Below are 17,481 nucleotides of genomic sequence, written 5' to 3'. Positions count from 1 at the left end.
GCGGGTTTGAAATGCAGTAAGGCATCCCATCAAATTATGTATACTTATATTGAAATATTAGAATTAATTTAGAGTTGAAAAGATGAGATGTAATTGGTAAGAAAAGTAAAAGGGAGAGGGAGAGGGAGAGGGAGAGGGTGATTTAAGGAATTTCATAAAAGAAACCAAATGTTGTACGGAACATCCAAGAGGAATAAAAGGAATAAATAAAACAAAGAAAACAAGAATTAAATAAAATACCGTTAAATCCGTTGAAGGCAAGGCGTGGCGTATGCGTTTCATAAGCCCCAATTTTGCCTTCTTTTCTTTTCTTTTCTTTTTCTTTTGGAAACAAAACTTCTTTTCTTTTGCTTAATCCTTTTTTCTAAATTTTAAGGGAAATATAAAATCTCCTCTTTTTTTCCCCCCTTTTTCCATTTTGTCGATTTTGTTATTGTTCTTCCTCAATCTACTTTTATTTTTATTTTTATTTTTATTTTTATTTTTATTTTTATTTTTCCCTTTTTCCGATTCTTTACTCTCCATTTTTTTGCTCTGTGAATTGTTGTCCACAAAAGCTGCCTCTCCCTTTCGCTTTCTTTCACCAATTCAACAATACCCATTTCTCTTTTCTTCTCTATTTCCCTTCTTTGGCTTCTTCATTTCAACCCCTCTTCCATATCTGTGAAGGGGTATTTGCCTCCTTCATTTCTGTTATTCTTTCTTTCTTTTTTATTGTTTTTTCTTACGATTCTGCATATGGGTTGATTTTCTCTAGCCTTCTTTATCGCCAAATTCGCAGAATTTGGTCGAAGATACTCAAATTTTACAGTTCTTAGCTCCTAGATTTGTGGGGGTGGCTGCTGGCTGGAACAGTATTTGCAAGTCCAGTTTTTTTATTTTTCAGTACCATAATATTTTATTAAACGTTTGAGTTCCTTGGTTAACCTTTTTTTATATAAAAGAAACAAAAGAAGGGCTGAGAGATTATTGGTTGTTTGTTTGTTTTTTTTTGTTTTTGTTTTAGTTGATTTCATGGTGGTTTCGTTGAACTGGTAACTTACTGATTTTCTTCTTCTTGTCATCTTCATCAAGGTTTTTTGACCAATTGCTTGGTTTGGTTTTTATTGTCTTCCATGCCTCTGTAAAAGTTCCCCAGTGTTTTCAAAATTTGCTTTGTTATCTTTTATACTCTCTACTTTCAATCCATCTATCTATCTATCAATAAAGCTTTATTAAAACATGGATTTAGCGAATGGGGGCGAGGCCGGCAAGGCTCTGGTGGCTAATCAAGTAGCTGATATTGTTTCTGGTAAATCTAGAAATACCCAAGAGAATGATTTGGGTTCAAAGTTGGGGACAGGAAGCAAAAGCAATAGGGATATGGTGTTTCGTGCTGATAAGATTGATTTCAAGAGTTGGGATATTCAGCTGGAGAAGCACTTGAGCAGGGCTTGGTCAAGGGACAGGGAAGTGCCTGCTAAAAAGGAAGAATGGGAGATTGACTTGTCTAAACTTGATATCAGATATGTTAAAGCTCATGGAACTTACGGTACTATTTACAGAGGAAACTATGACGGCAACGATGTTGCAGGTAATTTCGACCTATTTTTAGAGTATTTTTTCACCATGTCGACAATCGTCGTGATAATTGACCATTTGTTCTTGATTAGATATGGAGCAGTTTTCAGAGGAAACCACGTGTTCTTGATTAGATATGGATTTTTTTCCTTTATCCTTCTTGTTTGCATGTACTAAATAGCCAAATCATCTGCGAAAGTATTATGATATCCTGATATATAACTTTTCGAACCTGACATAGCTAATTATGTTTAATCTGATGGGGTCTACTTATGTCTAACTTGAGTGCAAAACAACGTTGAATGTGGTTCCCATTTAGGTTGTCTGTCCTACAAGAATACTGCTCTAAAAGTTATAGAATTGATAACATTTTGGAAGTACTTTCAGCTCCACACATAAACGTGTCCTGCTTGTTAGCTTATTATTATTGGACAATTTCGTCAAGTTTTGGTTTGTTTTATCGATTTATGACTGATATTCTGCATACTGCAGTGAAAGTGCTTGATTGGGGGGAGGATGGTGTTTCCTCAGTCGCTGAAATTGCTGCTCTTCGAACATCTTTTCGCCAGGAAGTTGCTGTATGGCATAAGCTTGACCATCCCAATGTTGCAAAGGTACAACTTCAAGTATCTTTTACACGTAGAATACGGTATCACACTATGTCAAACAAATCAAACCATTCATTGTTAGTCTAATGATGTTCTTTACATTTTCATCCAACATCATAGGCATGCTTAGAGATTATGCTAACAGGGAAGGCTTTGATTCTTTACATTTGATGCTTGCACTATCCTAAATGTTCAGATTCTCAAGATATAAATTTCGTTTTACATGATTGGTTCTCTTGCCTAACTTTTAGAATAAGAATCCATTCAAGTTGCTCCTGCTGAAATGTCTCACTCTCAAGTCTCAACTAATCTTTGTTGTCTGTTCTGGGGTTTCTGTGTTATAAACTTTGTTTCTTCACTGTGTTTGATATGTGAAGATCAAATAATTATATGAAATTTCTGTTAGTTTTATGGAGCATCAATGGGGACGTCAAACCTTAAAATCCCTCCCAAAAGCTCATCATTCGACAGTAACCAAACTTTTCCTTCAAGGGCTTGCTGCGTTGTTGTTGAGTATCTTCCAGGTGGAACCCTAAAAAGCTTTTTAATCAAAAATAGGAAAAGGAAACTTGCATTTAAGGTTGTGATTCAACTTGCATTGGATCTTTCTAGAGGGTAAGTTAAAGTTATCTTCGACAAATCACTCCAATATGCCAATGTTTTGGATTTCACGTTTTGAGGCAATTGCTTATTTCGATTTTGCAGTTTGAGTTATCTACACTCCAAAAAGATTGTACACCGTGATATTAAAACAGAGAATGTTCTGCTAGATGCTCAGAAGACTCTGAAAATTGTTGACTTTGGCGTTGCTCGAGTCGAAGCACAGAACCCAAAGGATATGACTGGAGAGACTGGCACCCTTGGTTACATGGCCCCCGAGGTTTCCTTTTTCTCTAAAATCAAGTTCTAGAATGTACTATTAAGAGATTATGATTGATGTCTTGATGAATGGTCGTCGTTAACAGATCCAATTCTCATTTGGGTTGCAATTGTTTCCTCTTGTTGTGTGAATAAAGGAATCTAACTAACATTTTTTTCAACAGGTCCTTGATGGTAAGCCTTATAATCGGAAATGTGATGTTTACAGTCTTGGTATATGTTTGTGGGAAACATATTGCTGCGATATGCCTTACCCAGATCTCAGTTTTGCTGAAGTGTCTACTGCAGTTGTGCGGCAGGTATGTTTCTTTTATAAACTTCGCAATTATTTTAGATCTCATTTGATAACCATTTGGTTTTTTAAAATGAAGTCTATTTTTTTATTAATTTCTTATCGAAGTTTGCATCTTTCTTAAGTAAAAGAGTTGAATTATTTGTCAAATTCCAAAATTAAAAAAAAATTCTAAAAACTACTTTGTTTAGTTTTCAAATTTTGGGTTTGTGTTTGAAAACATCGATAAAAAGTAGTTAACAAATCATGAAATTTAAAGGTGAAAGAAGTGTTTGTAGGCTTAATTTTCAAAAAATAAAAACCCAAAATCAAATGGTTACCTTAGTTTTCTTCAAAGCTTGTGACTTCTTATTGTTTATACTAATTATACAAAATGGTGTAATTCAACTTCCAAAATAAATTCTTAATATATCCTCATTTTGAGTATTATTTGGTTGATCTTTTGGAGTGAGGAGGAGGTGTAGCTCGGCCAGTCTGAATTGGCCATTGACTAAAATTGATGGGCTAATCAATAGTTTTTCGTCATAATTGGCAACTAGTCTCATGACCTATTTAGAGAAGACTGTCCTTTTAAGACTTGGATTGGACATTTGATGATCATCGAAATAGACAGAAACATTAGTTTTTGCTTACTAGTTTCCCATCTATGGACCTTTTCTTTTGCTTCATGTATTCAAAGATTTTATTAAATAGAAAATTTCTTAGTGGTTTGCTCAAAGAGATCAAATTATAGGAGGAACTTTAGCTCAAATGTGAAATGGGAGAAAATTCCTTGGTTACGTTCATCTTTTCCCAATGTTTATAAAAAACATTAAACTAGCCTTGTTTGAAATCCATGTTGACAAAATTTGTTAAGATGATGAACAGTGTTGTATTCAAGATAGGGTATTTGGAGTGTGTTCTGAAGTTGAATTCATGCTTAATAATTACTTGCAACAGAATTTACGACCAGATATCCCTAGGTGCTGCCCAAGTTCGTTTGCAAATATCATGAAAAGATGTTGGGACGCAAATCCAGAAAAGCGACCCGACATGGATGAGGTCGTAAAACTGTTGGAAGCCATTGATACAAGTAAAGGGGGTGGCATGATTACTGAAGATCAGATTAGCTGTTTCTGTTTCCGCCCGGCTCGTGGTCCATAAATTTCGACATCTTTGCTACACCATTTACTTGCAGTTGAAGATGGTTCAGAGAAGTCATTGGGATGATCCATCATAATACTCATTGGTTCATACAATACATTTCTCAAGGTCATGGCTTTGGGTTTCATAGTATGAACTTTTGATGCCAAATAGAAATTTAGAATAATCATATGTCAAACCATTCGTTGGTGTAATTATGTTTTATTGCATAGTTTTGCATTCTTATGAATGTTTAGTTACAAGGAACAGCTGATTGGCACACACACACATATATATATATATATTTTTGGGCTCAAACTGATTTGGCATTCTCATACTCATTTTCCTTTTCCTCCTTTGTTAACTCTTTGCTTTCTGGTGGACATAGGTACATATTTGGACTGTTCAGTGCATATCTAGTTAGGTAAAAGGGATAAGAAAAATTAGTGAAAACAATCCTAGCCAATGTTCTTTAATGTTTTTTGGTTTTAGACTCTGGAAAATACACATGTCAGTACATTAAAAAGAGTCTAAAAAGTACTTTCTCCAAACAATGAATTGACTTCAGAAGAAGTGTTATTTTTATTGATTCTTTTAAACCGTAGTTGAAGTCCATTAATATATTTTTAAATAAAGACTTACACGGAGTGATTTCTATGTCCAAATTTGACATTTAGGAATATTTTTTATGTGACTACATTTAGAACTCGAAAACAAGTTGTATAACCTATAGAACATACCCTATTTAAGTAAGATGTGTTACGGGAGTAGTTTGTTTGTTTTCATTCCCTCTTAGAAACAGTTGCATGCTTTCATTGATAATGAATGAAAAAAGGGACACAAAATCGGAAGTTAAAGGGTTTCTATTTTAAATGTTACAAAGATAGTAAATAAATAAATAAAAATCAAAGTTCAAAAAGAAACATGGAAACCATCGTGAAACTCAATCACTAGGATACCTCACGAAAAAGTCATTAGACCGGTTCCAAAACAAAGCACGCACTACAACAAAGTACAAAAAAACGACTTTTCTCTATGAAATGTTGATGGAGAAGGAACTTCCCATTCTTCATATTAATATCATTTCCCTTGTACAATATTTCATTTGTTGTGTTGTGTGCTGCATTTTGATGCTAACTTCCAAGGGTTGTTTATTTAAAGGATTTGACTTGGAAAAATGTATCCACCACTAGGGCTAAGGTCGTCCATTTCATGCCTTAAATCAAACAATTTGGATTCCTCATCAATACTTAATAACAATCATAAATTTGGAAGCCAACCTGTGTATTTCAAATCAAAATCCTTCCAAATTGAAATCAACTACACAATTTTTTCTAAAATATTTCAACCTTTAAATTAGCACACATTGACTTTTTTCTTTGCTAATGGTAAATAATTTCAACATATTCATATTGCTTTTCCATCATAAGAAATACTATTTTTCAAACTTATTTTAAATGATATAATTTGTTTATTTCCAGCATAATTATTTTTTTGATGAGTTCTGTAATAGACATGCTTATAAAATTTCTAAATAAATGGATAGAAGTTGAATTTTTTTGGCTTTTTATTTTGTTAATTTTGTTAGTTATTTAAATTTAATAAAATTGATTCTGGATGTTTCGATTGTGTCATAAATATTTGGATAAAAATTAAAAATCCATTTATGATTAGATGAGTTGGAAGTGTTCCTTCTGACCTTCTCGAATCTTTGATTAGCCTAACGAATCTCTGACGCCTTACTATCAATTTCATACTCAATATTTCCCCCATTCCTTCCATCCTCCATTCTTTCCTTCCACTCATTGATCTTTTTCTGCAATGGCCCATTCTACTTCCCATGCACTGTCATCGGCATTCATGACTCAATTTCTCAGAAATGCCGGTGGAACCGCCATTGTTGATGGTGGTTTGGCCACCGAGCTCGAACGACACGGCGCCGACCTTAACGATCCTCTTTGGAGCGCTAAATGTCTCCTCACTTCCCCTCACCTTATTCACAGAGTATATCTTCAGTTTTTTGGTTTCTTAATTGCTTTTGTAATTCTGTTTTCGTTCAAGGAAAAAATATATATAATGTTGATCTTAGTATAATCAGAATTGCTTTCTCAATTTTTAATTTTTATTCTCTAATTCTTCTCACCATCTATGTTGTTTTGAAAAGTCAATTATAACACTAATCTTTAGGATTTCGCTTTCACTTAATTATAATGATTGATCTCTAGTTTTTTAGGTGGGTGGAGCTTTTTTCTGCTCATATTTCACCCCTTTCATGAAAATAGCTTTAGTTTGTAACCAATTTAATTCTGTTTTCAGTGTTTTGTTTGTTGAATTTACAAATTTGTATTCACCCATTGGGTTTGGCTCACTTTTAGGTTTGTTTGAGAGTGCTGAAAAGTTCTTTTAGTTTTTAGTAAATCACTTTGTTGTTTCGTTCTGTTGCTCTTAAAAGCATTTCATGGTCGCTTTGACTTGATGAATTTTAGTGGAAAGAGTTACAAAAAGGCTTTTTAACATGGTTAACAGCATGTTCAAACGTAGATTTTACTGCCTTCATTGTTGTATGGGGGCAAAAGTAGGAACAAAGTAACAAGACAGATGACACAACTCCTTCTATATGGTGCCTTTTCAGCTTTTTCTTCATTTTCATACTTCATATAAATATATTTAGCATTTTTTATGATGTCATTTGTCAATAAGAACCTTTCTCGTTTTGGCTTTTTTTTTTTTTTTTTTGGGGGGGGGGGGGGGGGGGGGGGGTGTCACTTTGCTTTCTTTTAAAGTATTGATAATTTTCTATGATGTTATTTTATTTGTCAACAAGAACCTTTAGAAGTGGGATATAAAGCTCTTATGGACTGAAACTAATTATAAAGTATGAAATGATAAAAAACAATGCAGTCAAGTAAAATGGTGGTCAATAATAACAATAGCACGTATAAATTATAGTTTGAATTTCAATTGAATTTTACGCATCATTATCGCATTGTGTGGTACAGGTACACATGGATTACCTTGAAGCAGGGGCGGATATTATCATCACGGCATCTTATCAAGTAATTCTCCCATCTGATTTTTCTAATGATGTTTCTATCATAAAAATGTCAAACCAATTGTCATTTTATCTCCCCAGGCCACCATCCAGGGATTTGAGTCCAAAGGATATACAACAGATGAAAGTGAATCCTTGTTAAGAAAGAGTGTGGAGATCGCCTGTACAGCACGGGTTAATTATTATGACAGGTGTAATACAAGTACTCCTGATGAGAGTCCAGATGGTAGAATTTTCAAAAAACGTCAGATACTTATAGCAGCTTCTGTGGGGAGCTATGGAGCATATTTGGCTGATGGGTCTGAGTACAGGTGAGTCGATTTATTATTATTATTATTATTAGTTTTATTTAATCTAAATACTAATTCTAGAGGGATTTTACCTCGATATATGAAGTTTTATTTGGATGTTTCAACAGTAAATGCAACCTTCTATCTATCAATTTTTTATGCCAACTATAACCAACGTAAAAACTTCTGTCTAATTTCAACTCATAAGTGATTGGATGTTCTTTTTGTTTCTACCCTTTGTAGTGGTATTTATGGTGATAGTATGACACTTGAGGCTCTGAAAGAATTCCATAGGAAAAGAGTAAAAGTGCTTGCAGAGTCAGGGGCTGACCTGATTGCATTTGAAACCATTCCCAATAAGCTTGAAGCTAAGGTATTTGATCCTAATGCATCAAAACTAACAACCATGTCATCTTTTAATGGGGGTGCATCGTGAACTTTATATATTTTTCATATCTGGGACCATCTCCTTTCATTGAAATTTTTAAGTGCAACATGCAATTTTTTAAAGATTTTTTTTTTTTTCTGAGATCATGATCACTTTACTGGTACTTTGTCATTGCATGCTGTGTAATTTGGACATTGATTGGTTGATCATGCATGCTGCTATGTGTACAGGCATATGCAGAACTCTTGGAGGAAGAAAATATAAGCCTTCCTGCATGGTTTGCTTTCAACTCAAAGGATGGCATCCATGTGGTTAGTGGTGATTCTTATTCAGAATGTGTTTCGATTGCTGAATCATGCAGAAATACCGTTGCAGTTGGAATTAACTGTACACCACCCAGATTTATTCATGGTCTAATATCTTCCATAAAGAAGGTAAAATATCCCATTTTATTTTTTAATTGAACAATCTCAATTAGACAATGCACTTCTGTCGAAAGTACAACATTTGAGTTTAATGTATTTCATTTGTCTATCACATTTGTTCCAGATAGTTGAATGTTAGAGCCTTTTCAAGGTTAATGCCAAGGGATATATGCAAACTTTTATTGGCTTTTCATTAATTTCTGTATAAAATTAAAAATTGGAAGAAAAGAGAAAAATTTACCATTTTTTTCTGATTATTTGTTTGTTGCATTGATGTCCTTTCCTCTTCCTTTCTTGAGTTTCACTTGTTCTTCACTCGTGAGATAAGTTGAAATGTGTTAATTTCTTTTTATTTTTATAGTTATCTTGTATCTATTGATGGCATGGTGTGAGTTCGTTTTTTTTATATTATTTTGAATGGATACATCCTTAGTTCCTTACCGGGCAAGCAGCAGTGGCGAACTAATTTATTACTCTTTCAGGTCACTACAAAGCCTATAGTGATATATCCAAATAGTGGTGAAAGTTATGATGCTGATCTAAAGGAATGGGTGGTAAGTTCATTTCATAAGTATCGTTATCTCTAGTCTTTTCAGATATTTCTTTAGTTGAAATTATTATATTTCTCCGATGCACTTTCCAAAACTTTTTTTGAAGAACAGATAAGAGATTGGTTTCATTAATTTTTTGCCCTTTACCGTGCCGAGATGCTAACGCATGTCGATCACAAAAACTACTTATCCTCCATCTAATTTTTTTTTAAAAAAAAATTGACCTTCCGAAGAAGGTGAAACAGTGTTTGTGGTTACATAACAAGCCTGTTGGAAAATTTAAATGGAATTACATTTTATAAAGAACACGTAGCCAGGCCAGAGCTGAAAAATGAATCAGGCAAGGTGGAATTTTTGTTCTCCCATTTTTTTTCCCACCCCTGTGATTGAGCTAGTAGTTGCTCAAACAGCTCGCTTGCACCTCAATCGATTCCATTAGACAACCACTTGGTTCTATTTCATTAGTGTCTAAAAACTTGTACGATATTTAATATTTGGTTGGTACCAGATTGCACATTGGCATATACATTGAATGATTTGGTTTGTTTATATGAGTGAAATATAAAATTCTTCTATACTCCAAACAACCGTCCACCCTGTTTGTGTAGAGATCGTTCCTAATAGACCTAAGGCTAATCGTTGATGGTAATTTGTGTACAATGCTAGTAAATGATCTAGATTTGCAATAATCAACAAACATGCATTTGAACTATCAACTTAGTTGAGGTCTGAGGTTCAATCCCACTTCCCATATGTTGACTAAAGGAGTGTGTTCTCTTCCTTAATTTACAATTATAACGAAAATTTATTTTATATATTGAAGTTCAATTGTAATAATATTTCGCTGTTTGAAAGAGTTCTAACATACATAAATAAGTTCCATGAATTCTTCTCTCGTTAAAAATTGATCTTAATTTCATTTCTGAAGGGACAGGTTTGTTATCATTTCCGACAGTCATTCTGTACTAAGTTTAAAACTAGAAATAAGAGGAATGAAATGTTAACTTATCTCTTAACTGTGGTATTTGAAGAATAGCCCTGAAATGTAACTTTTTTTACTACGTGCTGCAGCAAAATACTGGGGTCTCTGATGATGATTTTGTATCTTATGTAAACAAATGGTGTGAGACCGGGGCATCGATATTTGGAGGTTGCTGTCGAACCACTCCAAATACAATCAGAGGAATTTACAGGACCCTTTCAAAGAGATAAGAAAAACCATTCTCTAACATAACGATTTTGGTGCATTTCAAGGAGTAATATTTTCAAGGCAAGTCTAATCTGAGGATGACTCTTGGATTCTTATGTGGCAACTTATCTTTGATCGAATTTTGACGGTAACACTTGGCTGATGAATGTAAGGATTGCATTTTCTGGAGTAGATTACTTATCTCCTTTCCCCCCTCCTCCTTTTGTTGTTCTTAATTTATCGAACCTGCATTGTCCTGATTCATGAGATCATTTTTTTGTACGTATATCATTATCCGGCTTATGTTTCATTGTATGGTGCTAAGGTTTTGGGGGAAACATTGCATGGATGCATGGGTAAAAAAGGGAGTCATTTCAATGAACACACACAGGTTCATTTGAATGTGAAACTATTATCTTATCTGATGGATAGGTTTCAACCTATGATTAGTAAGTTATAAAAGAACCATCTTTTTCTTAACACCTTCTATGAAGAGGATTGAAATTCGGAAGGGGAGTAGGTGGCCACTTGGGTTAGGAAATTCAGGAACTTCTTGTCTTTTTTTAGTGGGTTTGGACCTTTTGTCATTGCTCTCGAATAGTAACTCCCAATGCTTAATTCCTAATAAAGTATTCTGTCAATTGAAGTAAGATGTGAGAAATCCATGGATATGTGATAAATTGACTTTCGACAATACTACGAAGCTTAAGAAATCTTTGCAATTAAACTCTAATATAGACTTTAATTTACTTTAACAACAAAAAAAAGTAACTCAGTATTTGATTAGGCATTTTAGTTTAGTGCACGAGTTAAATTTGAGTTGAAAATAAAGAAAAACAGTGAGCTTGAATATAATTTGTGATACTAAACCAAATTGCAATGATTGATGCATTTAATCGTTAAAAGATGAACGCGTAGTCTGAAAAATATAGGAAAAAGAAAATCAATTTTAATCCCAAGGCTATTTAATAAATATTTTTTTAGTCTATTCTTTCAAGAGTTTTGAATTTAATTTTTTTTATATACAGTAATAAAAATTATTTAAAATACAGCAAAATTTTCATATTTTATCGATGGTATATGTACTGTAATCTTGACCTTTACTTAGAAAGGCATTTTTAAGTTCAAATAAGTTATCACTCCAAAATCAACAAAATTATAGAGAAAAAACAGCCTTAGAGCTAACCCCCTTTTTCTTTTTTTGAGATCATCAAACAATCATCTTCAACCACTAACTTCCTGAGTGTAGCTCCAAAAGAGTTTAAAACCCAAGTTCTTGGTGATAAACAGCTTCTTTCACCGTCATATACAACTGTTGGGTTACTGAAGCTTTTTTATCCATGACCATAAAAAACATCATTCTTGATACAACTGAAACTAAAAATGGTACAAAATCAGCTATACACAATTTTCATATGCACCTTAAATCCATGCAGATGATAGTTGCCTCTACATATGGGGACAAAACCTCAACGAATAACATTTGTAGACATCTTGCAGTGCATCGACTTCGGTTCCTCTCAGCTGCTTTTTTCTGGGTAAATAACAAGTTAGTTGCAATGGATGGTCAGGTATCAAAACCTGAGTAGATGCCGCTCTCCCTCAACATTCTCTTTTCTTCTTCAACATAGTTTTTCCCCCTGCTCGCTTGACCAAGCTCTCTTTTCCTCTTTTCCTTTTGGGAGAAGGAAACATTCTTCTTCTCCTTCTCCTTCTCCCTCTCTTTCTCCTTTTCCTTCTCCTTCTCCTTCCGAGTTTGTGCAGTTAGCAGCTGTTCTCCATTTTCCAATGCAGCCCTTGTTCTCTGTCTCTCTTCATACGACTCTTCGTTTTCTCTGTTTTCCCGAGTTTCCCTGCCATTAGACCATGACCAATCTTGCTTCTCATTCTCCTTTGGAGGTGGTACTTTCAAGACTGATGGACCACCTCTGTAGCCGTGGCGTTGCAATGTATCAAAGTCCACGGCAACACTTTTCCGCTTTCCTCCAGGTTTGACTGAAAACAAGTAGCAGTATACACAACCATGAGAAACCCAATGGCTTTCTTTTTTGGTACTTAGAATAGAGAGATGTAGCAGATATTACGCAGCATATTTTCTCAGTTTTTTATGTTCGAACTACATATTCAATGAGTTGTTCATTGCTCACGTTCAAATCTTCTAGTTCTAGCCCCTTCGTGTTATTTTTCTTCCTTTTTCTTTTTTTCATTTTTTTGAGAAAAAACACTTTCATTGTGAAAAAAAAAAAAAAAAACATACAAAAAACCCAACCCACAAAAGGGAGAGCCTCCTCTATGAAAAGGGACACCAACTATTCAAAATAACACCTATAGAATAGTTACATTTACAAAACAGGCTAAAAGATAGAAGCCTAGAGAAAAACATGATAACGAACAAGAGACCAAGTTTCACTAGGATCCTCTCCACCCCTTCATGCCCATAGTACTTAGAGAAATTAATCAGCCTTAGTGCCTTACAGGAAAGTCAAAGGGTCCCAACTCTTCTTATAAGTATTCACAGACCAAGATTATTCTATTTTTTAAAGCGGAAACAAAAAATTCATTGATATAATGAAAAGAGAGTACTATTCCAAAATACAAGAAATATAATGAAAAGTGACTACTACTCCAAAGTACAAGAACTCCAAAAATAAGACAAATATTGGAGACAAACACAACTAATGAAGAAAACCATAAACTAAATAGCACAAAAATCTTAGAGAGAGAGTCCCACAAGAAACTAAAGACAAACTGAAGCAAAACGTACCAAGCCAAACAAAGAGAAATATCAAACCAAGATTATCTAATGAACCAAAATATGTTATGCATTCACATCTTCGTTTAAGTGAGCCTAGTCCTAACAATTCAACTTCAACGAACTCAGGAAAACTTGAAATACTCATCACTTTAAGGCTCAAAATAATTACCTTTATCTCATATATATATATGACGCCCAACAATTGAATTATGGAAAGCAATATATTCAGAAGAAAAGCTACGGTCATGCACTTCAAACAAAATGTAGCATGTAGGGCAAAATGGCTAGCATTAGAGCCCCCTTGCACCAGTGTATAGCTTACTTTTTTCATTACTTTCTGACACAATACGGATTACTTTATTTACAGAAAATGCAAACCAGAGAGACAAACAATTAAACGGATTCCATGAAGCTTTAGATTACAATTTCATATTCAAGAGCGAGTACTATAAATATTCCCAAAGTAAAGCAAATAATAACCTTCAGTGTCTTTTTCTTTAGAGGAACGGCCAGCTTTAACTCGAAAGCTTGCTTTTGTCTCGCCATTATCTTCATCGCCGTCTGAATCCGACTGTGATAAAGATGAGGAATTGTCCTCTTCATCATCACTCCATGGCATTGCCCTTTTCATGGCAAAGCAAGTTGAGAATCTGAAGAAAATTATAGTTCATTCAAATCAATCAGCCAGTATCCAAATAAAGAAAAAGAAAAACCCAGCCCCACAATCACAATACTCAATTGAAAAGACCCAGAATCAGGAAAATAATTGAATTGAAGTCAACTGCAGTACACAGAAGAGAGCGAGTTGCTTCATGAAACCAGGGCAAAACTTAGCAAAATAGAGTTCTTTTGTAAAGCTGAAAAGCATAAACTGGGAAAGAGGAAAGGGTTGGTGCAATTTGAAAATCGTATAAATTACAAGAATCATGGAGAAAGATAGAAGGAAGCGAGTATTACCAAGTGGAAATTGGAAGAGCGAAGCTGGCGAAGGGATTGTGAGAATTTGGGAAAGGAAAGTGAAGCCCTTTTCTGAGTTCATTGGGCTCACGCTTTCCTTCTTATTTTTTCTTCAAATAATAAACTATATATATATATATTAAAAAAAAGACCATATACTAAACTATTGAAAACTTTCATAAATTTTTTACTCAATTTACAAAGTTTATGAGCATTTTCTTCAACAATTTAACCTATTAATTATCAAGTTTGTAAATGCTTGTAGATTTCAGTTTTAGGAAAATGTAGATGAAATATCTATAACATGTCCATGTACTTTTTCTAAAAGTTTTAAGAGTAAAAAAACTAAATTAATATTAAATATGTTATGCTTTTTAAACTATTTATAATAATTAATAAATAAAATATTTTATGATTTTTAAACTTTTTAAACTATATAACATGTCCATATCTATCTATTTATTTGTGACATATCCGTCGGTTTAACATAAAATTAGTTTTCTTACCATAAAATTAAATAGGTATTCTCTTCTTTAGTGGTAAGTGGAAATGTTAATGTATAGATGAAACTTTACTCAAATAAAGCTTATGAAAATGTTGAATTTTTGTTGAATCATATAATATTTTCAATAGTTTTGTGATTTATACTTACCATCAAATAAAATTTTTCAATTTTGTAGATACTATCATAAATGAAGTTCTATCTAATAAATAATTTGCTTTAAGATTGTCTAATTAACATCGTTTCATTCAATTTAACTCAATGTAGCTGCAAAACATTAGGAAATAGAACATAAAAGAACTCTATATATATAGTATTTACTACTTTGCTTGCTTCATTGTGTTCACAAAGTTGATTAGCATCGAGATTAAATTTGGTTGATGAAAGGGGTCGGTAAAGATGAAGAAGAAGCCATGGCATTTCCACCGTGATCAACGACTACCACACAAACGGAGGTACGACAAATTGGACAATGGCCATCCACCTTAAACCATCGGTCAATGCAGTCTTTATGAAACACATGACCACACGTCTTCATCTTTCTACACTTCTCTCCTTCCTCAATTTCACAAAGGCAAATCGCACATTCTTGTTCGTCGCCTTCAACTCCGTTGTAATGAAAGATTGGTGCTTCAATGTCCAGATTCTCCGGCAACTCTTCCCCGTCAGATTTGGCGGATCGTTTTCTACATAAAATGAGAATGAATGAAAATAGCACAATGAGAAGAAGCATGGGGACCGTTAGCAAATCCATAATGAAGCCAGGAAGTAGGATCAGTGAGTGCAACGACGGTATAGGCGACGGTGACAACGGCATGAGGGACGGTAAAATATTTGGAGATGACATTTTATTAATTGTAATTCAGCTTGAAATTAATTTTGTGAATAATGAGGAGGGTGATTTTTGAATTTATAGGTTTTGGAAAAGATGAATTAAATTAGTTTCCCAATGGGAAATGGGGAATTATATCAGTTTCCTAATGGAAAATGGAAATGAAAATTGTTAGAATTTAATTAATACATAAATCCAATGTGCACTTTTTATATCCTAATTCTTTTTCTAAAGGGTTTTTTTCAAAAACTATTTACACTTTATAAAAGTTAGTCATAGTCACACTTTTTGCTATAAAATATAGAGATAACTGTGAGAATGACAAAATTTAATATAAAAAACTTAAAAATATCAAGTTTGAAAAATATTAAGAATTTTGGCAAAATTGGTGGTTACATAATTTTTTCGATTTTTTTACTATGATAATAGATCTTTTCATATAGAATGTATTTGTCAAATAACACACCATCTTTGCAAACTACAATTAGTTTTGAAAAATATTGACTAATTTGGATTAACAAGATTTTTCCTATATCCCTAAATATATGTCTATAATTCATAACAAATTTTTGGATTTTTAGTATTTAAATCAAATTAATTAACATTTATTTATTTAATTCAGGTTTAATAAAGATTTTGCCTACAAAATTGCTAAAAGAATTTCAACCGTTCCTCGTTCATTAGATTTCATAATATTTTGAATTCAAATATTATGAAATATAATCCCTAAAACAATAACAATCTTTGCTTCATTATTTTCATATGATAATAAAGTACCTATGGTTAATAAAAAAAATGGTTACCAGAATTTCAACCATTTCCAAATCATTATATTTCATAATATTTTGTTTTCAAATATTACATCATATCCTTAATGGCAAACATAAATTAAACATTTCGTATTATTTATATTTCAAATTATTTATAAAAAAAAATCAAATAATACATAATATGTATGGTTAATAATAATTTAAAAACAAAGTTTTATCATCACTACAATCGTGCTAATTATGATTATACACTTATTTTGATTGATTTTTATTAAAAAAATAATTAATTGTGTCTCTTGTATCGGATAATTATTTTTCGCATCGTGTTTTTTAATTACACTAATATTCATATTTATTTTAATTAGACGTTTTATTTTGTATGTGACGTTTTATTTTCAATCATCATTGTTATGCATGTGCAATCAAGAAGTATAATACGTGTGTTATATCTCTTTATGTAGGATAATGCGTGTTTTACTTGTATTTACATGATACAAACAATGAGACCAAATATTATATCATATAGTATATTTACAAACTTTTGAAAAATATTAACTAATTTAAGATATTTTCGAGATTGACAACCTCATTAGATTGACAACCTCAAAAATATTAACTTAAATATATGCCTACAATTCATAACAAAATTTTGAATTTTTTATATTGAAATCAAATTAATTAACATTTATTTATTTAATTCATAAAACTCATGTTTAATAAATATTTCTCTTAAAAAATATTGTTAAAAGTTTTTCTAACTATTCCTCTCTCATTAGATTTTATAGTATTTTGAATTTAAATATTGTGAAATCTAATTCATAGTTATTTTAATTTATATTTCAAATTGTACACTTATTTTGATTAATTTTTATTTTTAAAAAAAATTAATTTATTGTGTCTCTTTTATTAAAAAATGTGTATTTTGCTAACAAAATTTAGGGAATGTTAACTAAATTTGCTATTGACTATTTTCAAATTTGTTATATTTTAAACAATTTATTAAATAACACCTAATATATATAGCTTTTAATAAAATTTTGAATTTAAATTTTAGGATTTAATTATGTCTGAGTGGCTTTTTTGAAATTATTTAAATCTTCTTCTTTTCGGTTTTATTAGAGAAAAGAAAATAAAGAGATTTGAGAGAAACAGCCAACAAGAGATAAACACAATATAAAAGATAATTTTTTTATTGCAAGAGAAAAGAGCTCAAATGAATCTCGAATGTATGAAGAACTCACCGATTTGAGTGAACGAATTCACCGATGCATATCTTGCATATAAGTTTTCAATTCTATGGTATAATTTC

At 32.4% G+C, this 17,481-nt stretch overlaps 4 protein-coding genes across 4 annotated transcripts; 2 read left to right on the top strand and 2 right to left on the bottom strand.

Moving 5' to 3' along the window:
- The first annotated feature begins 527 nt into the window (after positions 1–527).
- ATMRK1 (serine/threonine-protein kinase STY13) lies at positions 528–4,798 on the top strand. Its single transcript, XM_004146945.3, has 6 exons — positions 528–1,573; positions 2,053–2,174; positions 2,575–2,783; positions 2,874–3,048; positions 3,212–3,346; positions 4,279–4,798. The coding sequence occupies exons 1-6, from the start codon at positions 1,222–1,224 to the stop codon at positions 4,480–4,482; spliced, it is 1,197 nt and encodes a 398-aa protein (XP_004146993.1). The 5' UTR covers positions 528–1,221; the 3' UTR covers positions 4,483–4,798.
- Positions 4,799–6,083: 1,285 nt separating this feature from the next.
- On the top strand, positions 6,084–10,797 carry LOC101221323 (homocysteine S-methyltransferase 2). The gene is made up of 7 exons (XM_004146919.3): positions 6,084–6,465; positions 7,461–7,517; positions 7,595–7,824; positions 8,047–8,176; positions 8,422–8,625; positions 9,099–9,170; positions 10,239–10,797. Exons 1-7 carry the CDS (start codon positions 6,283–6,285, stop codon positions 10,377–10,379), a joined length of 1,017 nt encoding a protein of 338 aa, XP_004146967.1. The 5' UTR covers positions 6,084–6,282; the 3' UTR covers positions 10,380–10,797.
- Positions 10,798–11,512: 715 nt separating this feature from the next.
- On the bottom strand, positions 11,513–14,216 carry LOC101221559 (histone-lysine N-methyltransferase, H3 lysine-79 specific). The gene is made up of 3 exons (XM_004146920.3): positions 14,069–14,216; positions 13,592–13,761; positions 11,513–12,351 (listed from the first exon to the last, which is right to left on the bottom strand). Exons 2-3 carry the CDS (start codon positions 13,740–13,742, stop codon positions 11,924–11,926), a joined length of 579 nt encoding a protein of 192 aa, XP_004146968.1. The 5' UTR covers positions 13,743–13,761; positions 14,069–14,216; the 3' UTR covers positions 11,513–11,923.
- Positions 14,217–14,937: 721 nt separating this feature from the next.
- Positions 14,938–15,387, bottom strand: LOC105436270 (RING-H2 finger protein ATL39). Its single transcript, XM_011661470.1, has one exon. It carries the CDS (start codon positions 15,385–15,387, stop codon positions 14,938–14,940), a length of 450 nt encoding a protein of 149 aa, XP_011659772.1.
- Positions 15,388–17,481: the final 2,094 nt, after the last annotated feature.

This window comes from Cucumis sativus, chromosome 7 (assembly GCF_000004075.3).
Source record: "Cucumis sativus cultivar 9930 chromosome 7, Cucumber_9930_V3, whole genome shotgun sequence".
NCBI lineage: Eukaryota > Viridiplantae > Streptophyta > Magnoliopsida > Cucurbitales > Cucurbitaceae > Cucumis > Cucumis sativus.
This window is presented reverse-complemented; position numbering and strand designations above follow the sequence as displayed.

What these genes read in the sequence shown, in the direction of transcription:
- LOC101221323 (XM_004146919.3), top strand. Translation starts at nt 6,283, where the DNA reads ATGGCCCATTCTACTTCCCATGCACTGTCATCGGCATTCATGACTCAA. An exon ending in CCCCTCACCTTATTCACAGA is followed by an intron (nt 6,466 to 7,460) that starts GTATATCTTCAG and finishes TGTGTGGTACAG; the next exon opens with GTACACATGGATTACCTTGA. An exon ending in CTGATCTAAAGGAATGGGTG is followed by an intron (nt 9,171 to 10,238) that starts GTAAGTTCATTT and finishes TACGTGCTGCAG; the next exon opens with CAAAATACTGGGGTCTCTGA.
- ATMRK1 (XM_004146945.3), top strand. Translation starts at nt 1,222, where the DNA reads ATGGATTTAGCGAATGGGGGCGAGGCCGGCAAGGCTCTGGTGGCTAAT. An exon ending in ACCATCCCAATGTTGCAAAG is followed by an intron (nt 2,175 to 2,574) that starts GTACAACTTCAA and finishes AATTTCTGTTAG; the next exon opens with TTTTATGGAGCATCAATGGG. An exon ending in GCATTGGATCTTTCTAGAGG is followed by an intron (nt 2,784 to 2,873) that starts GTAAGTTAAAGT and finishes TCGATTTTGCAG; the next exon opens with TTTGAGTTATCTACACTCCA.
- LOC101221559 (XM_004146920.3), bottom strand. Translation starts at nt 13,742, where the DNA reads ATGAAAAGGGCAATGCCATGGAGTGATGATGAAGAGGACAATTCCTCA. An exon ending in TAAAGAAAAAGACACTGAAG is followed by an intron (nt 12,352 to 13,591) that starts GTTATTATTTGC and finishes ACTTGTTTTCAG; the next exon opens with TCAAACCTGGAGGAAAGCGG.
- LOC105436270 (XM_011661470.1), bottom strand. Translation starts at nt 15,387, where the DNA reads ATGCCGTTGTCACCGTCGCCTATACCGTCGTTGCACTCACTGATCCTA.